The sequence below is a fragment of the Zingiber officinale genome, chromosome 2B (genome assembly GCF_018446385.1).
Source record: "Zingiber officinale cultivar Zhangliang chromosome 2B, Zo_v1.1, whole genome shotgun sequence".
In the NCBI taxonomy this organism is placed as follows: Eukaryota; Viridiplantae; Streptophyta; class Magnoliopsida; order Zingiberales; family Zingiberaceae; genus Zingiber; species Zingiber officinale.
Genome location: NC_055989.1, coordinates 117,918,199 through 117,931,563, shown reverse-complemented (window position 1 = coordinate 117,931,563; position 13,365 = coordinate 117,918,199). Strand labels below are relative to the sequence as shown.

Below are 13,365 nucleotides of genomic sequence, written 5' to 3'. Positions count from 1 at the left end.
GACTCAAGAAATGTCACATGTTTCGGATGTAACAAAAGGGCACTACAAGAACGAATGCCCAAGATTGAAACTTGACAAACCAAAGTCAACAAAGAAGAAAGCCCTCAAAGCAACATGGGACGATTCCTCCTCGGACGAATCGGAGGGAGAAAGGCAAAAGCACAAAGTCACCTCACGCTGATGGCTCGCGAAGCTGAAACGGAAGACGAATCAGAGGAATCGGAAGACGGGTCCGAACCCGAATCGAGCCACGAGTCCGCACTCGTTTCCGAAGGTTTCGAAGAGGTATACCTAAACTTAAATCATAAATTCTTTAGAATTATCTCGTGTTTAAATAAAAAATTAGTTAAATTGGAAAATAAAAATAAATCGCTTCTTGAGGAAAATCAAAACCTCAAGGAACAATTAAAAAATTCAAATCCAACTCAAGATCGAACACTTGAGGAGGAGAATTTATCATTAAAAAATGAAATTAATAAGTTAAAAGAATTGTTGGAAAAATTCACAACAAGATCTAAAAATTTAGATTTAATTCTAAATAACCAAAAGGCATGCTATAATAAAACCGGACTTGGATATAAGTCAAATTCAAACAAAACCTTTAAATCATTATTAACCCAACACAAAGCAACTAAACAAGCTTGGGTCCCGAAAGCGTGCTTAACCTCGCAAGTAGGACTTAATCAATTCTATGTACCTAAAGATAAAATACATTATAATAAATCAGATCAAAAACTAAAATATAAATTTAATTTAAAATCAAAACTCAAAACTCAACAAAATTTAGATTATCACCAAGTTGATTATAATTATAAAAAAAATCGACACAAACCCAAAATCTAAATTAATGACCAATAATTCAGGGGGAGGCTCCAGAATAGCTGGCACCTCCAAAAGTAACATACCCGACAGGGTAACCCAAAACAAACCAACCCGACAGGGTAATTAGGATTAGTTAAAAAGAGACCAAGTTTAACTTGACTCATGGTACTGGTGAAGTTTTTGGATGATAGTATGTTAGGGAAGCTTGGGCATCGCATGTCTAGAAAGATATGGCTTCGATCTGGTGCATTTGGCCAAGTGGAACTGACCAAAGCTACCCTTAAACGAATCCTAACCAGTTAGACCAAGATTTAGTACTAAGTTCCGTGGATAGGACTATTCGGAAAACCTCGAAAGGTTGGTTACTTCTAATGATGTCCTTGTGACTCACCAAGCTTAGAAGTTTATCCGAAGAATGCCTATTTGTGGAAACCAAAGCTAAGTCTGAATCTAACACTAGTTAAACCGAAACTCTATAATCAAACCAATTTCATCTCACAAAAACCATAGGTTTCCCTGATTGATAATACAGATCGGGTGAGATGAATTAGGATTAAAATTTTCACTTAAAAATTTGTTTTTAAACTTAAAAAATTACTTTCAAAATTTTAACTTAAAAATTTGTTTTTAAACTTAAAAATTATTTTCAAAATTTTCACTTAAAAATTTGTTTTTTTTAACTTAAAAATTATTTTCAAAATTTTAACTTAAAAATTTGTTTTTAAACTTAAAAATTACTTTCAAAATTTTAACTTAAAAATTTGTTTTTAAACTTAAAAAATTACTTTCAAAATTTTAACTTAAAAATTTGTTTTTAAACTTAAAAATTATTTTCAAAATTTTAACTTAAAAATTTATTTTTAAACATAAAAATTATTTTCAAAATTTTCACTTAAAAATTTGTTTTTAAACTTAAAAAATTACTTTCAAAATTTTAACTTAAAAATTTGTTTTTAAACTTAAAAATTATTTTCAAAATTTTCACTTAAAAATTTGTTTTTAAACCTAAAAAATATTTTCAAAACTTTAACTTAAAATTTTTAAAACTTAAATCAATTTCAAATCTCAAAAAAAAAAAAAAAAAGGATTCAAACTATACCAAATGGATGTCAAGTCTGCCTTTCTTAATGGATTGATAAAAGAAGAAGTTTATGTAGGTCAGCCACCAGGTTTTGAAAGCCTAGAACACCCTGATTATGTCTACAAATTAAAAAAGGCATTATATGGACTTAAACAGGCACCTAGGGCATGGTATGAAAGACTAACCTCTTACTTAACCTCCAAAGAGTTCAACCAAGGTCATATTGACCCAACACTATTTGTGAAATCAATAAAAGAAGATATTTTTATAGCTCAAATTTATGTAGATGATATCATCTTTGGTTCAACAAACTCAGAGTTTTTAAACGAATTTACAAACCTAATGGAACACGAATTCGAAATGAGTCTGGTAGGAAAATTAACTTATTTTCTAGGGTTACAAGTCAAACAAACAAATGAAGGAAATTATATTTATCAACAAAAATATACTAAGGAGTTACTTAGAAAATTTGGAATGGAAAATACTAAAGAAATAAAAACACCTATGGCCGTAAACACAATCCTAGATGATGATCCTAATGGAAAATCAGTAGACTTAAAACATTATCGGAGCGCGATAGGTAGTCTACTTTACCTAACTGCAAGCCGACCTGACATTTTATTTGCAGTTAGTATGTGTGCTCGATACCAAACCTGTGCTAAAGAATCTCATTTGACTCAAGTCAAAAGAATCTTTAGATACCTCAAGGGAACCACAAATGTAGGAATTTGGTATCCTAGGACCAACAACTTTGAATTAATAGGATATTCTGACTCAGATTATGCCGGATGCAAATTAGACCGCAAAAGCACAAGTGGTGGATGCCAACTACTTGGTCCATCCCTTGTCAGCTGGTTTAGTAGAAAGCAACACTGTGTTGCACTATCTACAACTGAGTCAGAATACATAGCTATAGGGGAGTGTGTTGCACAAATATTATGGATGATGCATACTCTAAAAGATTTCAACTTAAATATCACAAATGTAAAAGTATTAATTGATAATATAAGTTCGATTAACTTAACCAAGAATCCTGTACATCATTCAAGAACCAAACATATTGAAGTTAGGCATCACTTCATCAGGGATCATGTTACTAAAGGTGATATTGAACTCAAGTACATTGAGTCTAAATCAAATTTAGCTGACATTTTTACAAAACCACTCCCTGAGAGTGAATTTAGCAACTTACGACGAAAATTGGGGATGTGCTCAATAGACTAGGAAATTTCAAAATACTTTCAAAAATGATTTTATCAAATTATAGGTTAAACTTGCTTGTTTTCGAAACTTTCCATTTTTAGATTTTTCAAAAATAGTTTTGGCCTTAGACTAGTTTTGAATCCTTAGAAAGCATGTACCCATAGGTTTAGTTCTTGAGCATCTCACCAACACCTTAGGTTTACCTTGCTTGTGTTTGATAAACATAGAAAGGGGTGAGATGCATAGGCCAACTGTCTGGACTTAAGATGCTAATTTCAGTGCATCAACATAAGTCTGGACGTTAAATACAATTCAGATATTAATCAGATTAAAGTTCATCAGTCAAGTCAAACACTGACTGGTTGTAATTAACTTAATCTGACTAACCAAGTGAAAGCTACTATCTTCTGATAGTTAGTTAGTACCTAATTGGTTAGACAGCTGGTTAAAGTGATGTCAGGTTCAGGGGGAGGAATTAATTAAAAATTTTCCTTTATATAAAATATTTTAAATCTTGTTTGAAAAATGTTCTCCTAAAAATTTCTTAAACCTACTTTTGAAAACTAACTCTTATAAAACTAAGTTGTTTTTAAAAATTGAGTTTTACTTTTTATTGAAAATTGATTCTGAAAATTAGATTTAACTTAGTTTTGAAAATTGTGGAAATTAGATTTTTCAAAACTTAAGTTTACAAACTAAGCTTCTCAAAATCACTTTCCTTACTTTTGAAAATCAATTTTCAATATCAACTTGCTTAAAATTGTGAAAATTCTTTGTTTTAAATCACAAACTTTTTATCCTTTTTACTTAGTCTTTGAAACTCAACTTTTCAAATATTTTAAACCATGGTTTTGAAAATAGTACTTTTGAACTTTAAAATTTTGATTTTTTGAAAATTAGATTTAATTATTTTTACTTTATCAAAATTAGTTCTACCAAACTCCTTTGAAAACTAAAAGTAAAGTTCAAAATCAATGTTTACAAACTGAAATTTGATTTGCAAAAACTCAAGTGTTAAAAATTATGAAAGTTAGATTTTTTCAAACTTAAATCACTGTCAACACTTAAGTTTTAAATTAAATCGTTTACAAACTTAGTGTTGAAAAATAAATTTTTCAAACTTAGTTTTGGAATTCTAGTTTTTGAAAACTTGTGTTTGAAAATGAAAACTTAACTAGCTTTCTAAAAGCTAAAAGTTAAATGCTTTAAACGAATTTTCAAAAGCTTAAACTCCCCCAAGTCAACTTGACTATTTTTTTTGCTGTTAATTTTATCAATATCTTTGAATTTTTTTTTAACCAAACTTTTTATTACTCTACACTATGCTTGTTTACCCCTGCTTACTTTTTTATGAATGCCAAAGGGGGAGAAGGGTTAGGTGGTTAAGTTAGCTAAACCAATTTGAAAACACAAACTAACTTTAAAACCACACAAATGCATGTTGTTTCGTACATATGCTTTCACTAACTTAACCAGGTTGTCATTCCATCAAAAAGGGGGAGATTGTTGGTGCGGGTAGCACTAACGGTCTAACCCAGGTTTTGATGAATGACAAATAGGTTAAGTTAGTTGTGTTGTTGTCTGACACTCTGATCAAGTGTGCAGGAAAAGTCCAGCTAGGTCGACGGGCTGACCGGATAGCTGGCGAGAAGTCCAAGCGGGTCGACGGGCTGACCGGACGCTTGGCGAGAAGTCCAGCTAGGTCGACGGGCTGACCGGATAGCTGGCGAGAAGTCCAAGCGGGTCGACGGGCTGACCGGACGCTTGGCGAGAAGTCCAGACGGGTCGACGGGCTGACCGGACGTCTGGCAGGTAAGTGAGGTAAGTCACTGGAGGGGAGTGACTGTGAGGACGCGTTCCCGGGAAGGGGACATTAGGCGTCGATCCGGCTTAGATCCATTTCGGATATCTAAGTCGAGATCGTGACTAGATTCCGGTCTCGGAAAGACGGAATCTAAGTCATACTTTGCTTATCGATAAAACTGTGCTAACATTCTTTGCTGCAGGGTACATTTGCCTCGGACTAACCTTTTCTTGCAGGAGAAGGACTTTCTGGAGAAGAGGGGTCCGGGCGCCCGGAGGGGATCCGGGCGCCCGGAGGCAAGTTTTATCCCCAGGACGACGTTGACACTTGGAGCATGCTGGTTGGGAGTGTTACGTCACATTCCAGGCGCCCGGAAGGGATCCAGGCGCCCGGAGCAGCATATAAAAGAAGCCCCAGGCAGGAGCTTCAAAACATCAGTCTTCTGAGAACTCTGAATCCAATCACTCTGCTGCTCTGCGCTCCAACGACGCTCACAAAGCTCCGACGACTCACTCCGGCTCTCCTTCTTAATTTATTGTTTGTCGGTTAGCTTTGTTTTCCTTCTTTTCATTAGCAATATTTGTACGTAAATTGTAATTATCCGAATTGCTAGTGAATTGCCCAACGAAAGTACTCAAGGAGTACGGGCCTTCGAGTAGGAGTCGTCACAGGCTCCGAACGAAGTAAAAATCAACAGTGTTCATCTCTTTACTTCTTTACATTTCCGCTGCGTTTTAACTCGAGATTTTCGAATCGATATTCACCCCCCCCCCCCCCTCTATCGAATCCAACGGTCTTACAACTATCACATAACTAGATATTACCTTTGTAGTAAATCATGTTTATTAGTTCATGCATGCTCCCATTGAATAAAATTGAAAAGTTGTTAAAATAATATTTCATTATCTCAAAAGTACTATTGTATATGGTTTTCTCTTATATCATCAACTATCTCTAGACGTACATGTCTATAGTGATGCGGATTAAACCATCTCTCTTAAAAATAAATGTTCTACTAGTGGATATGTAATATTTCTTGGACGAGACTTTATCTCATGGAATTTACAAAGCAACCTACAATATCTCGTTCAAGCACTGAAATTGAATATAAAATTATAGTCAATACAACGTTTAAAATTATTTGATTTCAATCATTTTTTTCTAAATTTCATCTTGCATTAAATGTTGCACCAATAATTTGGTGTGCTAATATTGAAGCTACATATCTTATAGCAAATTCAATTTTCATGCAAGTACAAAACACGTAGAACTTTATTTTCATTTTATTTAAGAGTGTGTGATAATTTAATAATTTTCTGTTTCTTACATTTCTGTAGAGAATCAAATTACTGATATTTTTACTAAGTCATTATCCAAATAATATTTTAACAGACTAACAAGCAAATCCAACACAAGAAATCTCCCGTTGAATTTATTTAAAGGAAAAAAGAGAATTATTCAGTACGACCATACCAAATCAGATTAGTATCACGGCACAGAAATTATTAGAATAAATCTTTTTTTATTAATATATCAATTGACTGAGTATTGTTCCTTTATCAATCTATCAATTGTCTGAGCATGTAATGCTTCTATAAAATTGTATATAATCAGATAATCAAGAAGTTATTACCGTACACCTTTTTATCTATCCTATTACTTTCTTTCCCTTTCAGAAGGAAGTAGTTTCATAACTTGCCTTCACCAATCTGATTTTTTTTCTTTTCTTTTCTTTGAACCCAGTGAATTGCTTTCGCTATGAGCTGCCCATCTAAGATTCATTTGATATATTTGAACTGATTTAGTTCAGATTGTATTATTAAGCTCCTTTATCTAAAAAATTCCTTCCATATCAAAAATGTTTTGCTTGGACATATGCTCTCATCTGCCCAGCAATCCTGTTTGCAGCTTCTGTCCCATGCTTTCAGCAGTTTCCTGATTCTTCTCAGTTTCATTTTCCAGTAAGCTGACACATCTCGATTAAACATGGAAGTCTGCCAATTTTCTTCAATCAAGACCTGAAAGATTGGCCACAAGAACCATTTGTTTTCAAATTTAAAAGTAAAAAAGTTCAAAATTGTTGATTGAGCTTCTGAGCACATCGACCCAGTTTGCCAGAGCAGTGCTCATAGAGAATTTCTTGAAACTCGGATGAAATTTCGATATTGAGTTTGCTTGCTAAAAGAGGAAATGCCTCATTACACAATTGCTTGTTTATTGCAATCGGCTTCGAAATGGTGCAAAGAATAGCATATAAACTCCTAGCTGTTTCGCATCTACTCTTCCTACTCACATTTATGCACGCAAACAATCCTTCTCGCAGAGGGATCACATGCAGTACGAGGCCACTTAGTAGTCCACCCCCTACTTCTGAACACTACCTACATGCCGGAGCTTGGAAGAAGGGAATGTGAGCGAAGACGATAGAATACGGGGCCAGTGTGACTGGCTGCGATGCTTCAACTCGAACAGGCATCATCATCGGAATATTCCCATTCTCATCTACTTTCAAGGCATTGCCATTGAGCAGCATGGTCTGGCTATGGAGGTCACCGCCCTGGGCTGTCAGGTGGTACTCTTCCCTTGTGCTTTCCGCCGGCGGCAGACCAGGAATATTTCCCCTGAATCCTGATCCACCAGCCCAGAGATCCTTCCGGCCGAGTGAATAAGCAGTCTTGCTTATGATCGGAACCCGAGTCGTGGTGTTGCCGCTGAGATTGATCAACAGGAGTGTGATTCCTCGCTGCGATAGTCATTCATTTCCGTCAACATTATCAATCAATCGTCAATTAATCACTCAGAGATATCTACTTTACTTACTGATTCTTTCGCGCAGTGAGCATAAGCTCGTATCGAATTGGGTAATTTGCCGGTTAAATTCGTCGACAGGACCCGGGTTCCCATCAACCGGTGCCACAGCAGAGCACTGCAAGAATCGGAGCAACCAGAGTTTCGCTCTGTCAATTGTTTCCTCGGACATGACTCAACTCATCGAGGCGTTCAATTTACCTGTAGTAATCAGGATTTGGATGGAAGGTGGTCGTGTTCAGGAGGCCATAGTTTCCGCCGACCAACGTCTGCCGGCAATACGTCTTGGTGTCGTAGGTGGCGGACATGCCGAGCTGGTCCAGGAACCTAATGAACGAATCAATCAATAACTAGCTTCCTTAAATGATGAGAAGTGGTAGCTGGTGTTCGCTCACCAGAAGCTGAAAACGAAGGAGTCAGTCACTAGATGGCGGCCGCTGTTGTAAGCCCCTCCAGCCTCACCTACCCAGCCCTTGACGTTAGTCCCGCTGTTCCTGAGCAGGCCCTGTAGATCTCTGAACGTGCTCGCTTCGCCGTCCAGATAGGTCGGGTCCAGAATTTTCTCGACCAAATGCTCGTCCACGCCTGATCAAATCGAGCATTTAGCGATTCACTCGAGCTAGGGCAGTAACTAAGAGGATGGTCATGCTGAACCTGCGCCGAGGTTGTAAATGTGGTGAGTGACCACGTCCAACGAGTTGGGTTTTGTTTTCCGGACGAGCTCCGCGAACCAGTCGGCGTCAAAGAAACCCCCCGGCGCTAGCACCAGCGGTTTAACTGGGAAGCCGCGGTAGATGTCGTCGACGAGCCATTTGAGATTGATCACGTCTGCGGCATACTGATCCGCATCGACACTGGTTCCCACTCCCGATCCACTCAGCTCGTTTCCTAGCAGACAACACGGATCGTTCAATGGGGGCGCCGTATAGGAAATCGAAGTTCCAGTTTCTTTTCTTACCGAACTCCCAACCGTGAATTGTGTAGCCCTTGTTGACCGTGAAGCGAATGAGAGAAGCAGCGTTAGTGCAGTTCCAAGGTCCCTCAAATGAGCCATCGCTCCGAAGAACCCTTCCATTTAGTGCATTCAAGCCAAAGATTATGACGGCCCTGGAGAGCACGGCTCGATAATCACTTGCGAAAGTTCAAATATTATATGCGTTTCAGAGTGCTACGAATTAAGCGAAGTGTGCTCACCCTGATTTCTTGAAGAACTCGTTCAGTTCGTCCCATCTGGGCAAAGGTAAGCAGCCTTGAGTAAAACCAAACATCTCGGACTCGTTCTTGACGAAATGCGTGCAAGGCTGCGCAGGGACTAATGTCTGGTATGTCACCTTATCTTGCAAGGTACCCCCGAGACGAAGCTTCAGCGGCGAGAAAGCTGGCAAAAAGATCATACCGACATTAAACGATCATATATATTCCTCTTAATTCCTTAAGAACTCGAATTGAAGATTTTTTTTTTTTTTAGCCCATGGCTTCCTTCACCTTTTACGGCATTTAACAAGATGGGACTGGAAAGATCCTGCGAGGACCAAAGAGGGGGAAAATGAATCGTCTATGATATCCGAACAGTATCGATTTCGAGTTTCGACGGAAGAAAAACTCACCAGGTTGAGCAGGGATGCCGACCCCCAGCTACATGTCCCATAATCACACTTCTCCGGCGGCCACCAGTCCAGAGTAGCGCAGATGAAGTCTTCATCAGTCACGGCGATAGGGGCTTCCCCGTCGACAATGACAGCGTCGCCGTATGCCCCTGCTTCAGAGTATGCAGCAACATGCCTGCTTAGGCACAGAAACAAACAGCACCCCAGCAGCTGAGGAAGAACACCGCCATTAGAGACCCTGCTCATACTCTCAGCCTCCCCAAAGATTTTTTTTTTTTTTCAGTTTCTCCAGAATGAGATCAGAGACCTAAATCAGAGAAGCAATAAATAGCACATCAGTTTGAGGTGTTTTCTACTAGGTTTGGTGTTGGTTTGGTGGAGGAGATTAAACTGAAAACTTTGGAGACATTGTGACTTTTGATTTCTTTTTCTTTAATGAATGAACTCGTGAATAATGACTGGACCACTATCTGAACTGAAGCAATGGGGTTCATCTGGGGCAGAAGAAGAAGAAGAAGGTGATTCCTGATCTATTCAATGCTAGGAAGGTTCATCCATGGCAGCTTCCAACAATAATTTAAGCCAAAGTGGAGGAAATTAATGGTGGCACTGGATCATTTCTCCATGGAAATAAACAACTGTCTGCTCCATTTCTTTCTTTATAGCATGAGTCAGAGTGTGAGTGTCGAGTAGTTCATTTAAAGTAATTGGTAAAAGAAGATTTGACCTAGTGCCTGGTCTGGTGAAGAACTTCCACTGTTCATGTAACTTGCTAATGCGGGAAGGGAGTTGCTCGTTGGTTTGCTAAGGGAGAGAGACTTCTCACCTTCAAATTGTTTGCATACAAGCAAAGACAAAGGATTTCCTTAGTCTTCACTAACTCATTTCAATGGGATTTTTCTATTTCTTTTTTTGAAGATAGACCAATCTTAAAATATTCTTTAATTTTTTTATCATGGATATGCCAATTTAAAATTTGTTATTAATTTATATTAATTTATATTATTTATTTTCTTATTTGCATTACTTTTTCCCTCTCCCCACCCAAGTATCCAACTCCAAATGGTAGTGATTTATTTTTCAAGCATAGGAAGTATCATTTTGTAGTTAGTTTGTGTTTCTTTTGTTTGAAGATAGACTATTCTTAAATATTCTTTAATGTTTTTTTCCATGGATATGTCAATTTAAAATTTATTTTCTATTTTATATTATTTATTTTCTTATTTGCATTAGTTTTTTTCCTCGAGTATCCAACTCCAAGTAATGATTTATTTTTCAAGCATAGGAAGTATCGTTTAGTAGTTAGCAATATGAAAATATGACTTTATTTTGTCATAAGAATTATGTCCATTGAAATCATATTAATGGTGAGAATAGCCGACGGATTGATATTGTTAATACTTACACGTGTGTTTGATACAATCAATTTCAGGATCAATTTTTAACCAATAAAAAAAATCTAAGAATTAGTCGTTCGAAATATTCAGTGTGAGCTAAAAACATAAATGTGCATTACGAGATGGGCAGTGACAAGTTGTGCATTCAATTAAGTTTGGCGCACATAGTAAGGCAACAAACAAACACCAACTCCAAGGGCCCCAGGCTGAGCCAGGAGAGTTTGTCTTGTGGGAGTTGAAGTAGGTGAACCATTTAATTAATTAAAGGACGATACAAAGTGGTTCCTTCCTCTCAAACTAATCATTACACAAACAATAAATGGTTGAATACCGATTAAAAAACAAAAAGAAATATAAAAGAAAAAAAAATGAAAAATAAGAAGTTGGTTGAAGGGTGGGTCAATGTAAGAATGACCTGCTCCCCTCTATTTATTCAGCCTTTCCTTTCTGAATAATAGACTCATGGGCAACTACTCAAACTTGTGGATTTGGCAATGTAGTTTGTGGTAGTAGGTTTGGATAAGATTGAAAATAATTAGACTTGAAGGGTTGAAGGATAGACTCGCCCAACTTGTGCCAATCTTAAACCATATTAATTTTTTTAACCATATGAATTAATTTCAATAAGATATATAAACAAGTCAACCTAATGTAGCTTTATTTCTGGTCAACCTAAGGTCCATCCTAAACTAAGATGATAATGCAAGTCTACAATAGATAATTCCAATTGATACTCCTACTAAGTACGCCAATTATGTCATGATCCGTAGGCCTAATTGCATAAACAAATTGATGCTACTTGTAATTAAATATGGCATGATTAAACAAAAAGGATGAATCAGATAATATCGAACTTGAGGTGGTCGGTTACGTCTCACAGTCGTTAGGATAAATTGAAAAATATTCGTAGCAAATGACTCAGAAGTCCAGTATTCTATACTTACACACTCCATTTGGGAGAAGATTAAAAATATAGAAGTCATAGGATAAGATAAACATGTGTCAATTTATAAAAATATGATTAATCCAAAATTTATATAAATAAAAGATGCTTATTCCAATCATGTATCAATTTTTAACAATGTGCCAAATCTATTAGATATAAATTAATCTAATTTGGCACACTTAGGATTTCTAGAGTGTATTAAAGCCTGAAGTTAGAAATCCTTATGCATTCTAGACATAAGTCTAGAGTCGCTTGTCCATCTTAATGCATAAATCAATGTGTCATTTATTTGAGTTAACCACTTATTTGATCTTACTTGCCACACTTTATTAGCAACAAAAGGTGAAATTGTCACCTTGACAACTCCTCCAGGGTAGCTTCCCATTGTCTGGAAGGGATGTAAATTATGAGGACTTGGTCTAACAACAATAGTGCATGCAAAGAGGGGTTGAGGCAACCACTGGAGCATTCCATACCAGCTGGGAATTGATCTCAAGCTTATTGATAGCAACACTCTTGCATTATATTAACCAACTATAACAGTTCGTGGAGACTATTTGGCACTCTCTAGAACTTTGTATAGTAGGATTTGAATATTCATTTTCTAGGTATACCAATAACTTTGAAAATATTCCAGAGTATTAATTTTATCATGATTGAATTAACTACTCTTTCAAATATAGTTAGCACATCCTATACCTATTTAGAGTGATGTAATTATACTCGTGGGGAATTCAATAACTATTAGATCCCCTTAGGTTTTTTAGTTACTCAAAGGATAACCTTCCTTTCTATATTTTTAATGATCCTCTAAGGCTTCTTCGAACCCCTAAACTTAGCGATCTCATCAAGGTTATCTCTAGAGATGACCTCTCTTAATACCTTACTTCCTCTCCGAGACCTAAAAAAAGTTTTTTGACTTTGTCCCATAGTCAAAGGAAACCTTATGGTAAGTTAGGATGTTATCCTTAGACTTAAGTTTATATCCCAAACTATTTGGTTTTTGGATGGCTCTTGTCTTCCTAGATGTAGGTTTTATTTTTTACACCCATTAGTCATGTTCCTAAGGTCTTCTCTAAAACATCAAGTGTTGATCTCAAGACTTGATTCTCCTTCTCCAATTCTTTGATTCTAGATTCCTCTCTTTTCTCATCAATTAGTCTAAATTAACCCTAGGAGTATCAATGTTTCTTAAAACTATGATGTAAAGCAATAAAATTGTTAAATTTATCTCTGGCATACTTCATATCATCATAATAAGATACATCATGTAGAATAGATAATGATATCTTATCTTTTACCTTAGGAGCTCTCTTAGTTTAAACTTCCTCTCCTATATTCCTTGATTGACCACCCACTTGAACATCAGTATGGTAAAGCCTTTTGTCATTGCATGCAAAGTATACAATGTGGTCCCTCTCCATCTGTATCATGGGTGCAACCCCTTAGGCTTTTTCTAGTGTGGTAATGCCCTTTGTAATTGCATGCAAAGTATACAATGAGGTCCCTCTCCATCCATATCATGGGTACACTCCCGTGGGATTTTTCTTTAACCTCAGGTGTCTGATAGTGCCCCTTCCCGTAAACTTAAAACATATTATATGTTTAAAAAAAAATGAACTCAATATACCTAAGTGTTGGGTCCTCAATTTTATTTCTTTTATAAAGGTAAATTATATTAGAAATCAATTGAGGAT

General features: G+C 36.6%; 1 protein-coding gene across 1 annotated transcript; it reads right to left on the bottom strand.

Moving 5' to 3' along the window:
* Positions 1-7,046: 7,046 nt before the first annotated feature.
* On the bottom strand, positions 7,047-9,982 carry LOC122046911 (heparanase-like protein 3). The gene is made up of 9 exons (XM_042607867.1): positions 9,326-9,982; positions 9,204-9,240; positions 8,913-9,096; positions 8,677-8,825; positions 8,373-8,606; positions 8,114-8,303; positions 7,920-8,045; positions 7,731-7,836; positions 7,047-7,653 (listed from the first exon to the last, which is right to left on the bottom strand). Exons 1-9 carry the CDS (start codon positions 9,569-9,571, stop codon positions 7,288-7,290), a joined length of 1,638 nt encoding a protein of 545 aa, XP_042463801.1. The 5' UTR covers positions 9,572-9,982; the 3' UTR covers positions 7,047-7,287.
* Positions 9,983-13,365: the final 3,383 nt, after the last annotated feature.

Bases quoted from the DNA above. Each gene is read 5' to 3' on its own strand.
- LOC122046911 (XM_042607867.1), bottom strand. From the start codon at position 9,571: ATGAGCAGGGTCTCTAATGGCGGTGTTCTTCCTCAGCTGCTGGGGTGC. The intron at 9,241-9,325 runs GTGAGTTTTTCT...TGGTCCTCGCAG, and splicing joins CGGCATCCCTGCTCAACCTG to GATCTTTCCAGTCCCATCTT. The intron at 8,046-8,113 runs GTGAGCGAACAC...TTCGTTCATTAG, and splicing joins TCCTTCGTTTTCAGCTTCTG to GTTCCTGGACCAGCTCGGCA.